This window comes from Capricornis sumatraensis, chromosome 14 (assembly GCF_032405125.1).
Source record: "Capricornis sumatraensis isolate serow.1 chromosome 14, serow.2, whole genome shotgun sequence".
Classification (NCBI taxonomy): Eukaryota; Metazoa; Chordata; class Mammalia; order Artiodactyla; family Bovidae; genus Capricornis; species Capricornis sumatraensis.
In genome coordinates, this window is record NC_091082.1 from 79,207,322 (window position 1) to 79,223,024 (window position 15,703).

The 15,703-nt window shown below is 51.9% G+C and overlaps 1 protein-coding gene and 1 non-coding gene across 2 annotated transcripts; one reads left to right on the plus strand and one right to left on the minus strand.

Moving 5' to 3' along the window:
- Positions 1–3,945: 3,945 nt before the first annotated feature.
- Positions 3,946–4,018, minus strand: TRNAF-GAA (transfer RNA phenylalanine (anticodon GAA)). The gene has a single exon. It is a non-coding gene; the product is annotated as a tRNA-Phe (tRNA).
- A 7,004-nt stretch (positions 4,019–11,022) lies between these two features.
- RD3 (RD3 regulator of GUCY2D) lies at positions 11,023–13,854 on the plus strand. Its single transcript, XM_068986628.1, has 2 exons — positions 11,023–11,318; positions 13,563–13,854. The coding sequence occupies exons 1-2, from the start codon at positions 11,023–11,025 to the stop codon at positions 13,852–13,854; spliced, it is 588 nt and encodes a 195-aa protein (XP_068842729.1).
- The last annotated feature ends 1,849 nt before the right edge of the window (positions 13,855–15,703 follow it).

Consider the following 15,703-nt stretch of genomic DNA (forward strand, 5'->3'; position numbering starts at 1 on the left):
TCAGGTGGAAGAGGCTTAGGTGGGTCTCCATGGCAACAACCAATCAGGAGCTGGGTTGCCTTGGGGTTCATCCAAGGGGCTGTGTGGTTCCAGCCTCTGGAGACACACACACACACACACTGCAAACTCCAGCCCAGGGTGGATCCCTCCTCTGGTCAGCATTGTTTTCTCTCAGCACAACTTCTGAGAGGTAGAAGGAGGAAGAAGCGTGAGGCAGGAGCCCACAGCACAAGAGGAAGAGGAGGGAGGCGTTTGGATGTAGTCTTCCCTTGACCCTGTCCTCCTGTGGCCGATGAACTTTCTGTCTTTCCCTGAAAGGATCCAGACACTCTCGTCTCCCAGATAGGGAAGCAGAATCAGGACCCCCTGGGACCTTCACCTCTGCAGAGCCTGACCTCAGAAAGCCAGGTAAGAGGGTCACCTCCCCAGGGGACAGAAGTTACAGCAGTGGCCGGCTGAGCTGAGCTGAGTAGAAGGGGACAGTCCACCGCGCCGTCTGAGCGTAGGGCCCCGATGGCTGCAGGGAGGCCCCGACTGTCTTCATTTGTCCCACAAGAGGCGGCAGACTCTGCAACAGCCTCCGTGCCATGGCCTGGTCCCTGCTTCACAGACTCACAGGAAGTCATGGCTTCTGTCTACTCCGGAGGCAGCAAGCCTGTCAGGGAGGACCCAGCCCAAGCCTTTTCCCTTCTGCCTTTACGGGGAGGATCCACCTAGGGGGAAGCAAGTGTGTCAGTTGCTCAGTTGTGTCCGACTCTTTGCACCCCCTGGACTATAGCCCACCGGCTCCTCTGTCCATCGGGCTCTCTTTACTATGTGAGCCACCAGAGAAGCTCAAGAGGGAAGCGAGGGGAAATGCAAATCGGAGTTTTTCTCCTTGATTTGAACCTGTGACTTGAGAACCACAAAGGACAAGGCTTGGAGCATCTCAGGACACGCCAGTGACCAAGGCACATGGGCGATGTGTGGGCTTCAGTCCCTTTGACTACAGAGCTGCCCGTGAGTCCCCAAGATACGTTTGGGAGAACAGGCCTGGATGGGGCTTCAGGGACAAGATCAGGCTTGGGAAGGAGCATCCGCCATGGGACCAGCCCCCTTCTACTGGTCAGTTGAAGGGAGATTTCTATCATATAAAGACCTGGGACTTCCCCTCAGGCAGAGTCTGGGGAGCAGAGTGTCCCCCAAGACAGAGACCAGGGTGTCTCCTCTCAGAAAGGGATCATGGTGATTTCTCTCAAAAAAGACCAAGGTTCTTCCTTCAGAGACCAGGGCGTCCTGCCTCAGACAGATATTGGTGACTTCTATCACATAAAGACCAGGGCAACTTCTCTCAGACCGAGACCCAGGCACCTCTCCTCAGACAGTGCCCAGGGAGTCTCCCCTGGGACAGTCACCAGGGTGATTCTTCACAGAAAAAGTGAAGGGCTTCTCTCCTAAGACAGGGACCAGGGCATCTCCCTTCAGCCAGGGACCAGAGTGACTTCTCTCAGAAAAAGACCTGGGTTCTCCCTTCACATAGAGATCAGGGCAACTTGTTTCAGAAAAAGACCAGGGCATCTCCTCTCAGAAAGGGACTACAGTGACTTCTCTTAGAAAAAGGCCTGGACTGTCCCTTCAGATGGAGACCAGAGCATCTCTGTCTCCCCTCAGATAAGGACTGTGAATTCTCCTCTCAGATGGAGACCACACAGCTTGTCTCAGAAGAAGACTAAGGTATCTTCTCTCAGACAAAGACCAGCATGCTACTATCATATAAAGACCAGGGCTTTCCCCTCAGACAGAGTCCTGGAACCTCCCCTAAGACCGCGAGAGTATGGTGTCTCTCCTCAGAAAGGGACCAAGTCTTCTCCCTAAGATGGAGACCAGAGCCCTCCCTTCAGACGGAGACCAGAGCCTCTCCCCTCACATGAGGACCATGGCTTCTCCTCTTGGAGACCAGGGTAACTTGTCTCACAAGAAGACTATGGTGTCTCCTCTCAGACAAAGACCAGGGTGCTACTATCATATAAGGACCAGGGCTTTCCCCTCAGACAGAGTCCAGGAGCCTCCCATAAGACTGAGAGAGCATGGCATCTCTCCTCAGAAAGTGACCACATCTTCTCACCTCAGATGGAGACCAGAGTCCTCCCTTCAGATGGAGACCAGAGCCTCTCCCCTCAGATGAGGACCATGGATAGCATATCCTCTCAGATAAAGACTAGGGCAGTTTCTCTCAGAAAGAGACCAGGGTGTTTCCCCCTCTAACAAAGATCTCCAAGGGGCAAGCTGGACCTGAGCACTCATCCCCCTTCTGTTTTCACTCCTGCCTCAGTCTGAGGAGGACTGATTGCCTTATTCCTTCATTTGTCCATTCATTCACTCAGGAACCACTCATTAGGGCCTACTGCCTCCCAGCAGATTCAACAGATACAGACTCAACAGATTCAACAAAGCTCTTCTCCTCATAGAGCTGATAGCCGAGTCAGGGAGCGAGAATTACAACCGAAGAAGAGAGACGTATGTTTGTTAGAGATGCTGCAATGAGAGCTCTGCTAGCCTCTGGGGGCCAGTGAGGGGCAGGCTGTAGCGTCTTAAAAGATGAGCGGATGTTTCTCGGGTGGGCGGAGGCCCACAGGCCTGGCTGAGTCCCGCTTGGCTTGGTGGGTTACAGGCTATTTTTCTATGACGCCAAAAAGAAATTAGGTAATTTGTACTCTGTGAAGTTGGTCTTGGCAAAAATAAGGCTGGGAGGAAGGTAGGTCGGCGGAGGGAGCACAGACTCTCTGCACCTGCTTCTTGGAGGCCTCTACCCCTCCCTCGGGGCCGGCTCCCACAGAGCCTCACAGCCTGCACTCTGGAGGTGCTGCTCTGGGCTCACGGGTTTTGAGGGGCACACAGGGCAGCCCCTGCCCCAGCCTGCAGATGCCCAGCTCAGCTGTTAGGGCCCAGCTTTAGAGGTGGGGCCTGGGTGGGCGGTTTTGTCCAGAGAAAACAGCTTCCCGGCAGAAAGTGCATGGTCCTTCCCTGGATGGTGAGAGGCTAGGGGCCTCGGTCCCCACCAGAGGCAGATGGTCTCTTACACCTCTGGTCCGGGGCAAGGATGGGTCAGAGCCTTGTTGCCTGTTCCACGGGCACACCCTCCTTTGTTCCCACTGCAGAAACACCCCTGCTCCCCTCCTGTGCTAACTGCCAGGAACCAGACTCCTCCTGCCCTCAAGGGATGGGGCTCCTTTCTCCAGCGTATCAACGAGCTACAGCTGGTGCCAGTGTCACCCAGGGAGCCACGGAAAAGACATTATCCTCAGGGGTGTTCAAAAATAGGCTGAAGGGAAGGCTCAGAGCTTGTGAGGTGGGAGGATAATGAAGCAGAAAGGAAGGGAAAGGAAGAGCAGAGAACGGAAGACAAAGGACTTGGGGACCGCAGCCCCAGAACAGGCGAGAGGTTGCTGGGACGTGAGACTCCACCCCTGAGTTCTCCCTTCAACAGCTCTCCCAGTGCCAAGGCCCAGCAAGTTAGGAGCTGGATCGGGGTCAGGTTTGCCCCAAGCCAAGGGTCCTTGACCCTTTGGAAGTATGTGAAGCCTGTGGAAGCATTCTCAGTGAAATGTTCCTCAATGCATACAGCTAAGTTCCTGCAATTACGAAAGAAACCGCTGTATTGAAATGTAGCTGTTGAACACTTTTCCCCTGAAACCGGACTCCTATTGAAATATTTTTAAGAAGCAATTTGAGATACAGTAATATATGTGCCTCTGTGAAAGTCACTCAGTCATGTCCAACTCGTTGAGACCCCGAATTCTTCAGGCCAGAATACTGGAGTGGGTACCCTTTCCTTTCTCCAGGGCATCTTTCCAACCCAGGGATTGAACCCAGGTCTCCTGCATTGCAGGTGGATTCTCTACCAGCTGAGCCACCAGGGAAGCCCATGGATACTGGAGTGGGTAGCCTATCCCTTCTCCAGCGGATCTTCCTGACCCAGGAATCAAACCTGGGTCTCCTGCATTTCAGGCAGACTCTTTACCAACTGAGCTATCAGGGAAGCCCTGTAGCCACACGTAAAATAGTAAACTCTAGTGGCAGGGCTAATGAGTATGATTTCATAGCCCTGATGAGCACAAACCATATTTCAAGAATAACAACTTTAAAGTATTATGAAAAAAGAATCTGACCTCTGAAGGAGATAAAACCGACACAGGAGTACTGACACTGCCGTAGTCGGGGGCCAGTATTCATAACTGACAAAAATATCACATTTCAGTTAAAGATAGAGGAGATAAAGATTTTTTTTTTCTATCCAAGTTTTAAAACTCTGAATTCTCCTGAAGCCCTTGCACCAAGAGACAGTCATAGACCCAGACCAACCAACTTCTTGTTAGTTTACAAAGCACTTAAAGGGACATTACCTTGCTTTTTTAAATTGGTTGTGAGAACTTTTAAATTTATTTATTTTCGATGGCACTAGGCCTTTATTGTAGCACACAGGCTCTCTCCAGTTATGCCGAGTGGGGGTTACTCTTATGGTGCATGGGCTTCTCAGTGAAGTGGCTTCTCTTGTTGCTGAGCCTGAGTTCTAGGTGTGTGAGCCTCAGCAGTTGTAGCACACAGGCTTAGTTGCTCCACAGCATGTGGAATCTTCCTGGACCAGGGATGGAACACACGTCCTCTGTCTTGGCAGACAGGTTCTTATCCACTGTATCACCAGGGAAGTCCGCATTACCTTATTTAGTCTCCGCAGTAACTTGAAGTAGGTACCTTATTACCCCATCTTACAGATGGGGAAACTTGGAGCAATGAAGATAACTTGGGAAGGCAGCACAGTGTGGGACCAGAAGGGCATAGGAGTTGAATTTAGGATTTCTCTGCTAAAACCTTGGCTCTCCCTACTACACCAGCCTGCCTCACCTGAGCTGGTGAGGAACCAAAAGGCAGTGGCCTGTCCCTTACTGGATGGCAGCACCCTCCAGACAGCACAGAGATGGCTTGTCTCCTTGTGCCCACTCCTGTCTTGAATGCACGCTCCTGGAGGGGGCTCCAGACCTGCCTAGGGACAGGTACACTGCACACACCCCCACCCGTGTTTACTGAGTTGCAAGTGCATGATGAGTCAGAATTCAGGCCTGGGCTTTGGTCTCGCCCACCCAGAGCCTCCCAGCACACGCCACCGTTCACTACCTCAACACTACCCCCAGCTGTGGAGAAACACCACAGCACTACTCATGAGTCAGGTCTAAACTGTGGGCAGAGGTGCTGAGGGGCAAGTCAACCGCTAGACAGAATAGACTGAGAAGGCTTCCTGCAAGAAGTGAGCTTTGAGCCAGATGTATTCCAACTTGTAAATTATGAATCTCTCAAACACGCAATACAATTGGAATAATAGTGCAAAAAAAAACAGGCATAAATTCCCCCTGGACAAAGTATTTTACCCTACCTGAATGCACGTGTGTAGCTGGACATGTGGCATTATCTGAATGACCAGAATGTAAGACCTTGTAGACAATCATTGACACTCAGCCAGGAACAGTCCAGCATTGCCTCCCAAGATTGCACTGTCAAGATTCCCCTAGAACCATAATTACCATTTTTATATCCGAGAAAAGCAACACCCATTCCCTAACATACAGCTCATACTCAGATTTTCCCAGATGTCCTAATGTTTTAAAAACAGATTCAAACAATGCTTGTGTGTTGGATGCAGATTGCAGGTGCTGTTGCCTGAACAGGAAGCAGATATTCCTCATGGGAAGGTCCTGGAGTCACTTGGCAGGATCTGAGCAGGAGCGAGGGCTTTAGCTGGGAGTTTGGCTCTGCCATGGGGGTTAATCCAACGCAAGGGAGGGGCAGAATCCAACTGGGCAAGACCACCTAACAGCAGTTCTGATGAGCCTTCTGGGTGTCTTTAGTCTTAATCAGACCACAACTTGGCATCAGGTGCTTCCCAACACAGACTCAGGTCCCGGGGAGGCCCAGCGATAAGCCAACCAGCCACCTCTGGCATGGTCTGGTCTGCCTGCCTCTCTGTTTCTGCATTTCCTCCTTCCCTCTACCTTTCCCCCTCTCCCTTATGTCTTCCCTCCTTCCCTCCATCTCCCCCTCTGTCCCTCCTCTGCCCTTAAGAACTTAATCAGACCTGCTGGAGAGCCTCCAGGAGAACAGCTGGCACCCGTGACAGATATAGCTCCAGCAGAAGCCTTGTCTCTCTCAGAGCCTCCAGCCTGGGCTGGGAGGCAGGGATTGGGGGGAGGAGAAAATTCAAAACACCCCACACCTCTCCACCATCTGAGAGCCCAGCCCCTGGGCCAGAGAAACTGAGAGCCCACTGTGCCTGGGACTCAGGCGGGATCACTGCCCAGGCTCTGCCATCTGCTGTGGGCTGAGCACCCCATTTCTGGCAGCCGACTTGGGTCAGGGACACAGGCTTCTACCTTGGAAGAGGGCCCCCGCCCCATCCTGGTCTGCACTCCAGCTTGCCCAATCCAGAGCAAGGAGTCTGGGGGAGTCCAGAGATGTGCCCACTCTGAGGTCACATCCCCCCCAGGTCAGGCCTTAGGTGCTGAGATCCAGAAATCCTTGTCTGGACAGTCACCCGCCCACTTCCAGAGCTGGAGCAGGACACCTCCAGCCACAGCACAGTGGGAGCAACCCTAGGTCTGAGGGAGGCTAAGAGGCCCTGTTGGCAGGGATGTGGGTGGGCCTGGACATGAAGCTCGGTGTCTCCCTGCATGTCTGCAAGGCCCCTCGGGGTGTGACTAGAAAGAGGGGACAGGCTAAGGGCCAGGAACGGGCTCAACCCACATCTCCACGTACCAGCGAAGAACTCCACAGAATCCAAGAATTCTCAGCTTGAATCAGACCCTCCCAGTTGTTATGAAGGTTTATTTGACAAGGAAGGGAGAGAACATATTTTATTGAATAGTTCGTTAGCTTAATTTGTAATTTGCAAATATTTAAACATATGGTATGCAAGCCTCCATCTGCAGCACTGCCCCAAGGCCCTTGCACATGGGAGCTCAGGCCTGGAGTGGATGTTAAGAGGACAGTTTTCCTGGAGACATAAGTTATCTCTAGGGTTTTCCCACCTCCTCTTTCTGTATGTTTCTCCCCACTGCAGGAAGACCTTCCAAGACCAAACCATTCTCCTTTCAACTTAAATGTAATCCAAGACTAAGAAGAAAAAAAATGCTCTTAAGGAGGGCAGTGCTTGACCCAAAAATGAATCCTTCAAAATGGGCCTTAGGAAGGGGGAGAAATTTTGGAATGGGAAGGGATTGTCTAGGTAGATTTCTAGCCCAGCTACACACACACACACACACAGCAAGGACTAAAGCCCCACAGGGCAACTTTATCCGTTACTCTGGTATTTATTCAAACAAGTTAGAAACCAAGTATCACTCCATTTATTATGGATGTCTGTTGAACACTGGGGCTTCCCAGGTGGTGCTAGTGGCAAAGAACCCACCTGCTAATGCAGGAGATGTAGGAGATGTGGGTTCGATCCCTGGGTCAGGAAGATCCCCTGGAGGAGGACATGGCAACCCACTTCAGTATTCCTGCTTGGAGAATTCCAAGGACAGAGGAGCCTGGTGGGCTCCAGTCCATGGAGTTGCAAAGAGTAGAAGAGGATTGAAGCGACTGAGTACACGTTGAACACTTGCTCTAGACCAGACCCTGTGCCTGGCTCTGGGGCCTGGGTAAGATGATGCTCAAGACCTGAGTCCTCGCTCTGGCTGGAGAGAGACACACAGGCCATCATGGTTCGCTGAGCCAGGTTCGACCATGCCATGATGGGGAAAGCACACCTGGGAGCCTGGTCAGGGAGGATTGGAAAGGCTCCTAAAGCAAACAAGAGTATGAGCTAAGAGCTGAGGTGGGGCTTATTCAGGAATTGAGGATGTACAAAGCCCTAAAAGCAAGAGGCAGCAGGGTGCATTAAGGAAATGGAGGGTGGAGTTGGGGAGGGTGTTAGGGGAGCATGGGGTAAGGGGAAGTTTGGTGAGACGTGAAGCTGAAGATGTAAACAGGAGCCACATGATGAAGGGCCTTGAAGCCACTTAAGGGGTCTGAGTCTAATCTTGAGGATAATCAGGAATTGTTGAAAGCCTTTAAGCACCCCAGGGTTTAAATCTAGGATGATGCGAAGATCTTCAATCTAGACCCCTTTGCTATTGAAGGCCTAGCTCCACATCACCTCAAACATCATCAAATGAATTCACATTATAATTATTTTATGATAAAAATGTAGAAAGGAGTTTCATTACTTAAATTTGAAATTTTTATTAATTTCAGTTTTGTAGATCTCTACTTATATTTTGAGGCCAGTGACATTTTGGGGGGGATGAGGGCAGACAGGTCCTTATACAGCTCAGAGACCCCAGGCACGGTGTTATGGTATCTAATTGATCTCAGGTAGCCTCGGCCTGCAGCGACTTGAAGCAAGGCTTTGGCTCCTGGCCAGAGATTGAAGTCAGGCCGCAGTGATGAAAGCACCAAATTCTAGTCACTAGACTCGTGGTCAGTGACAAGGCCGTGGTTCTTCAGCTTTGCAGAAAAGAACTCCCTCAAAGATGGCAAGTATTGAAACAAGTATTTATTAGGAGGAAAAGAGTATAGTTCATATGTATAGACACATGGACAGACTCAGAGAGAGAGAGAATCACTGAGGCGCACCCTTGTGGTAGTTTGAACTACTTTTATGGGGCATTTCTTCCAAGTTCCCTTTGGCCAGTCATTTTGGTTTGCCTGGTTCAGAGTCCATATCTGAACTCTGATAGTTTACCTCAGGATCCTCCCAACCGGGGATCAAAGCTATGTCCCCTGCAGTGAAGGCGCAGCCTCTTAATCACTGGACCATCAGAAAAGTCCTGACTTGCATTCTTTTAAAAACACAAGCACTCCAGGAAAAAATAACACATTCAGTTACATCTCTCTGCCTGACTGATCAGATCCCTTGGCCTTAGGCAGAGATTCCCTGGCGCCTCAGGGCTCTCAGAACAGAGCAGAACCCACCCCCATCTCTTAGCCTTTCCCCACACTATTGCCCAACTAAATGATTCTGGACATATAAAGCAGTGAAGACAGAGAAGAAACACTGCTAACTGCCCCTGATCCCAGTATCACAGTCTGATGGTCTCTTCTTCACTCCCAGCCTTCCAGAAGGCATCAGGATATGTAATCTGCGGCCTCCATGATGGTGATGCATTCAGACTAAGTGGAGGATGGACACTATTATATTTCTTAATTATGGTGGTTGCTAAGAGAAGTCGTTGTTTTCTCCATGGGCAAGTAGGAAGCTTGATTTGTGTCACTCCCGGAAGCTACTGATACCCCACAGTAATTTTCCCATTTGTGTTTGATTCCCCAACGTCAACAACTCATGTCTATGGGCTAACCCTCTCTGGTGCAGGGTGGCAAGAAGGCTGCCTAAAAAAAGATGTGAGTCTTCAGGAGGTGACGTGTGCCTTATCACCATGTTGTTATGAGTTCACTGAACCTCTTTTGTCTGCATCTAGAGGGTCTAGGCAGGAATAAGACCATGCAAGGGGGAGCTCCTTGGAGAGGAGAAGGGCATAGGAAGGGGAGGCAAGCCTCCTTAAAGACCCAGTTCAGGTTTTAGCCCAGGAATGGAGCTCACCTTCACTGTTGTCAGAGGCATGAACCCACTTCCAGCAGGCAGCAGGGCATGCCTGAGAGGGCAGTCCATTCACTCACTCACGTGTTCATCCATCATTCACTTATCCATCCATCTAGTCATTCAGTCATTCACCAAACCTATACTGAGCAAGACCCGGTGGGAATATGATGAGTTAGGATCCTTGTCACACCTGACGCTTCTTGCACACATCTCACCTTGTACCCGTGGCGGGATCCTGTAGCTGGGATATCTGCTCCATCAGTCGGTGTGTCTGAAGGCTGCATTCACCATTCAGCCTTCTCTCGTCCACAAAGCTTTTCAAAACCCCTTTCATCATCCAGAGTCACTCCTTCCCCATTCCTACCCCAGCAATACTGACTCCATGCTTCACCAGTCACATTTACCTCTTTCCACTTAAATTATGGCTTTTACTCATCAAGTCTTGTATCTGCTGGAGAGCAGGGTCCCGACATGCTATCATGCTTGTTGTTCCTCCGCAGGTGTGTACACTGTGCTTGATTAATGCTTTTGCCTGATGAATGATGAATAAATGAATGAATGGTGGGTAAGTTGTATCTTTTACAGGACAGTATCGGTCCCAGACAATCTTCAGCTTTTTTCAGTAACAGACTGGGGGCATTTCCTGTTATGAAAACATCTGTTCTGAATGTATGTGTTTATTTCCCCTTAAACCATAGGGATAAGATTATGCTCAGCCACACAGCATTGTTAAAAGGTAAACTGAGGCATATTAAAAATTTTTTAAAGAGTTTATTTGAGCAAAAAAAAGTCTATTCAAATCTAGCAAATATCAAGGAGCTCTGAGGAGCTGTACCAAATGAAACACTTTTATAGTCAAAAGGGAGTGGGAACAAGGATGTTAAAGCAAAAAAAGCAAATTGGTTGCTGCAAAGTTGTTATCCTTTAGGGGCTGGCAGAGGGCTATCAGGCAGATTACTTAACTAGTGCTGATCAAGTGATTCCTGTGAGAGGTGAAACTAAGTCTTGGTTTGGTGACGTGGGGCTTAGCATAAGGACTCCATCTGGGGCCTGTTGCCTTATTTTTAACAGTACGTTTCCTTCTTTGTTTGGAGTGACCGAGGATCTGGAAGCTCAATCATCTGGACGCTTTAGAGACGTTTATGGCCGTGAGATTATCTTACTTTTATGCGGTGCTGGGAGCTTTCCAAGTTAATTCACAACTGCTTCTCACAACACCACCACTTTGTCTTACAGACCTAGAAACGATTGCTCGGCGAGGTTAAGCGTCTTACCCGAGGCCGCCCAGCTGTGAAGGGGGAGGTCTTCTCACTCGGGCCTCCGCTCTCCCCGCCTCACCCCTTTCTCCCCACCTTGGCTGACAGAGGGGCTGAGGAAGACGCACTCCTGCCCCGCCCCGGCAGGGCCTGGGGGCCATGTCCCTGCTCCCGTGGCTCCGCGGGAACGAGGCGCCGCCACGGCTGGCGTCGCGGAGCCCGGCGGAGATGGTGCTGGAGACGCTCATGGTGGAGCTGGCAGGGCAGATGCGCGAGGCTGAGCGGCAGCAGCGGGAGCGCAGCCACGCGGTGAGGAAGGTCTGCACCCGCGTGGACTACAGCTGGCTGGCCAGCGCGCCGCGGCCCGCCTACGACCTCAGCCCCGGCGAGAGGCTGCAGCTGGAGGACGTCTGCGCCAAGATCCACCCGGCCTACTGTGGGCCCGCCATCCTCAGGTAACTCCCCGCCGTCCTCGGGTAACGCCAGACATCCTCAGGTAAATCCAGGCACCCTCGGCTAACTCAGGTAACTTCCCACCATCCTCGGGTAACTCCCACCACCCTCAGGTAACTCAGGTAACTCAGGTAACTCCCTGCCCTCCTCAGGTAACTCCAGACAACCTCAGGTAACTCAGGTAACTCGCTGCCGTCCTCGGGTAACTCCCACCACCCTCAGGTAACTCCAGACATCCTCAGGTAACTCCTCGCCGTCCTCAGGTAACTCCAGACATCCTCAGGTAACTCAGGTAATTCTCACCATCCTCAGATAACTCCAGACAACCTCAGGTAACTCAGGTAACTCCCTGCCATCCTCAGGTAACTCCAGACATCCTCAGGTAACTCAAGTAACTCTCACCATCCTCAGGTAACTCCCACCATCCTCAGGTAACTCCCACCACCCTCAGGTAACTCCAGACATCCTCAGGTAACTCCTCGCCGTCCTCAGGTAACTCCAGACATCCTCAGGTAACTTCCTGCCATCCTCAGGTAACTCCCACCACCCTCAGGTAACTCCAGACATCCTCAGGTAACTCCTCGCCGTCCTCAGGTAACTCCAGACATCCTCAGGTAACTCAGGTAATTCTCACCATCCTCAGATAACTCCAGACAACCTCAGGTAACTCAGGTAACTCCCTGCCATCCTCAGGTAACTCCAGACATCCTCAGGTAACTCCCACCATCCTCAGGTAACTTCCACCATCCTCAGGTAACTCAGGCAACTCCCCACCCTCCTCAGGTAACTCCCACCATCCTCAGGTAACTTCCACCATCCTCAGGTAACTCAGGTAACTCCCCACCTCCTCAGGCAACTCCAGATATCCTCAGGTAACTCAGGTAACTCCCTGCCATCCTCAGGTAACTCCAGACAACCTCAGGTAACTCAGGTAACTCGCTGCCATCCTCAGGTAACTCTAGGCATCTTCAGGTAATTCAGATAACTCCCTGCCACCCTCAGGTAACTCTAGGCATCTTCAGGTAATTCAGATAACTCCCTGCCACCCTCAGGTAACTCCCACCACCCTCAGGTAACTCAGGTAACTCCCAGCCCTCCTAAGGTAATTCCAGACAACCTCAGGTAACTCAGGTAACTCCCCGCCATCCTCAGGAAAGTCCAGACATCCTCAGGTAACTCAGGTAATGCCATCCTCAGGTAACTCCAGACATCCTCAGGTAACTCAGGTAACTCCCCGCCATCCTCAGGTAACTCCAGACATCCTCAGGTAACTCCCCTCAAGGCACCGGGCAGGGACATTCCCAGACTCTGGAGGTGCGCAGCCTGGAGCTCCAGGGACTAATAATCTCATGGCACTGGAGCCGGGCCTGGATGAGCAGGGATCCGTTACAAGGAGCAAGGCAGGAAGAAGAAAGGGGCCACAGTTGCCAGGTCAGTGCTAGAGGCTGAGGGAGGCAGGAGGCAGCTCCCAGAGGCACATCAGCTTTTGGGGTGTTTTTCAGAAAAGAACCCACGTTTATTTGCAATAGAAACCACGGTCTCGGGGAGAAAAAAAAAACTATTAGCAAATGTAGATTCTGTGTTCTGTTCGGGGTCACACCAGGAAACCAGGTATTACATGAACTTGCTAGCGGTGGTTCTTTCTGGAGCTCCAAGACAGAGAGACCTTGAAGAGAGAGGATACAGCTTGGGAACACACGCAGGAATCCCGGAGAACCTGGGGCCCTGGGGAACCGCACTCCTGGCTGCAGCGCAGACAGGAAGTAGCCAGGAGACTGATGAGCAGAACCAAACAGCTCGTACCCTCAGCCAGGAGGTGGCGGGGAGCTATGGAAGGACCATCACAGGGCCGTGACACCACCGGATGTACATTTCTGGGAGATCACGCTGGCCAGTGAGGCCAGAAAAACCCCAGTGGGCTCCCCTCACTACATCGATAACCCGAAGCAGCTACCAGTATCTTTCCCTATGTTAGCGCATTAATCTCACCAAAAAAAATAAGTAGCTGTGACCCCAGTTTACAGATGGGGAAGCTGAGTCTCATGGAGGCCAGGAGTGGCAGGGGTGGACCTCAGGATGGGCTGGAGCGTCAGGAGGTGGCGTGGATTTCTGATTCAGAAGAAGTGGGCAAGTGGAGAAGCTGGGAATTTCCCACTGTGGGGGCGGGGGGCGCAGGGACGCCCTTGGGGTCTCGCGCCGCTGCACCCACCACACCCCTGCCTTGTTTTCCGGCCCCCGGCACCCAGGTTCCGGCAGCTGGTGGCGGAGCAGGAGCCAGAGGTGCAGGAGGTGTCCCGGCTCTTCCGCTCGGTGCTGCAGGAGGTCCTGGAGAGGATGGAAGAGGAGGAGGAGGCGCAACGGCTGACGCGCCAGTGGAGCCTGCGGGCCCCCCGAGGCAGCCTGGCCACCTTCAGGAGCCGTGCGCGCATCACCCCCTTCGCCAGCGACATCCACACCATCTCCGAGGACGTGGAGCGGGACACGCCGCCGCCGCGGGCCTGGAGCTTGCCCGAATTCCGGGCACTGAAGGAGGACTGATCCTGCTTCCCCTGCCTGGGGCGGGGCTCCCTCTGGGAGGGTATGATAGACCTGGACCATCCCAAGTCCTGGAACCTCCCCACTCTGCCCCGACCCCGACGTGGGGCCAAAATAACCGCCCATCCCAAGATATGCCTGTAAGACAGAGCAACCCCTCCCCGCCCGGCCTCTCCCACTGACCGCCAGGCCTGGAGTCAGGAATTGGAGCTGCACCCAGAGCCCCCTGCTCCCCTGTGCAAGTCGGCTGGAGCAGCCCTTTCCCTGCCCCTTAGAGATTTTTGGGGGTCTCAGTGGACAGACCACCACCTCTTCTCCATCTCCTGCTTCTGTCTGGAAAGGAAGAGTGGCCCTGCCTTTTGCCAAGTCATGAGTTCTCACTCCAACTTAAGGATGTCCCATCACCCCCACTCCCTGGATAGTGATGAGGGACGACCCACTGGCTGGTGGTCATTCTCTGCTGGTGACTGTCATGCACCCCACCACAGCCAGTGGGTCCCAGCCTGGTGGGTGGGCAGAGCTGGAAGGGATGCCCAGTCCACTCTCCTCAACTAGTGAGTGAGGAAACAGGCTCGGAAGAGGGCGGGATTCTGCCACCGTTAACTGCAGCCTGATCCCCTTGGGCGGTGAGCTTGTTCCCTTACACACGTGTCTCTGCTCCTGAATCCGAGAGTCCTGGACTACAATGGGACAAGCCCAAGGGCTGATCTCTACCTGCTTGTGGTCTGACCCATCTCTTACCTTGGCACTGGTGTGGGGGTCTGTAGTAGCTCGGGGCAGAGGTGGGTTGCTATTACCCCACCCCACAGTGTCATCACGTGGGAGGGGCCAGTCCCCAGCAGAAACTTCCAGAAGCTAAGCTTCAAGGCCTTCGGACTTGCTGCTCCAGAAAGTCAGGTGTTTGACTCCAGGGTCCCTTCTCTACCTGGTTGTGCCTGCTCTTTGACTTTCTTCAGAGAAGTGATGTCCAGACTTGTAACTGACCTCAAGGTACCCAAGTGAAATATTCCAGAACCTCCCCAAAGGCTTCACTGTCGTTCCATTTCTAACCCAGTTAGACCTTGGTGATGGGCATATGATTATCCAGTGCATGGATCAACAGTGGCAGACGTGGAAGTCCAGGCAGCCTCCCCACACCCTCTGGGCTGAAGTTGGGTGGGTGGGGGATGGGTGGGGAACATGTCTGGTCCCAGTTATCAGTGTGTGCTCAGAAAATGCAAGTGGGTTTTAATATTGTGTGCACTAAGTCACTGCAGTCGTGTCTGACTCTCTGCCACCTTATGGCTGCGGCCTGCCAGGCTCCTCTGACCAAGGGATTCTTCAGGCAAGAATACTAGAGTGGGTTGCCATGCACTTCTCCAGGGGATCTGCCTGACCCAGGGACTGAACCTGTGTCTCTTTTGCCTCCTGTAATGGCAGGCAGGTTCTTTACCACTGCCTGGGAGGCCCAGGTCTAAATAAAATGCCAGAAGGAGACAATTCAACAGTGGGGGGAAATCTGTATATTCCTTGACCAAACTTAGTGGGAAAAAGTTCTTTTTATGATCTGGTTTTGGATATTTTCACTCAGATCTGAACAAGAGAATTATAGGATGGTGGAAAACCTCTCATCCAATGCTAATAGGATGGAAGAGTTAATTGACTTATGAACCCGATTGGTGAAAGTTGAGAATCACTTAAATAAACATGCACATCTAAAGTATCTTACATATTCTAAGACATAAAGACGTTCATTCAATCGCTAAACTTTTAATGTAGACCGAAGCTGTATTCCCTTTTTTGGTGACATGTGTGGGTTGTCTGATGGGAGTTCTGCACTTATGTTTTATTGTTTGTGTGTACTTTAATCATA

Coding starts and splice junctions, on each gene's coding strand:
- RD3 (XM_068986628.1), top strand. CDS start 11,023: ATGTCCCTGCTCCCGTGGCTCCGCGGGAACGAGGCGCCGCCACGGCTG. Junction 11,319..13,562: donor TGTGGGCCCGCCATCCTCAG/GTAACTCCCCGC, acceptor CCCGGCACCCAG/GTTCCGGCAGCTGGTGGCGG.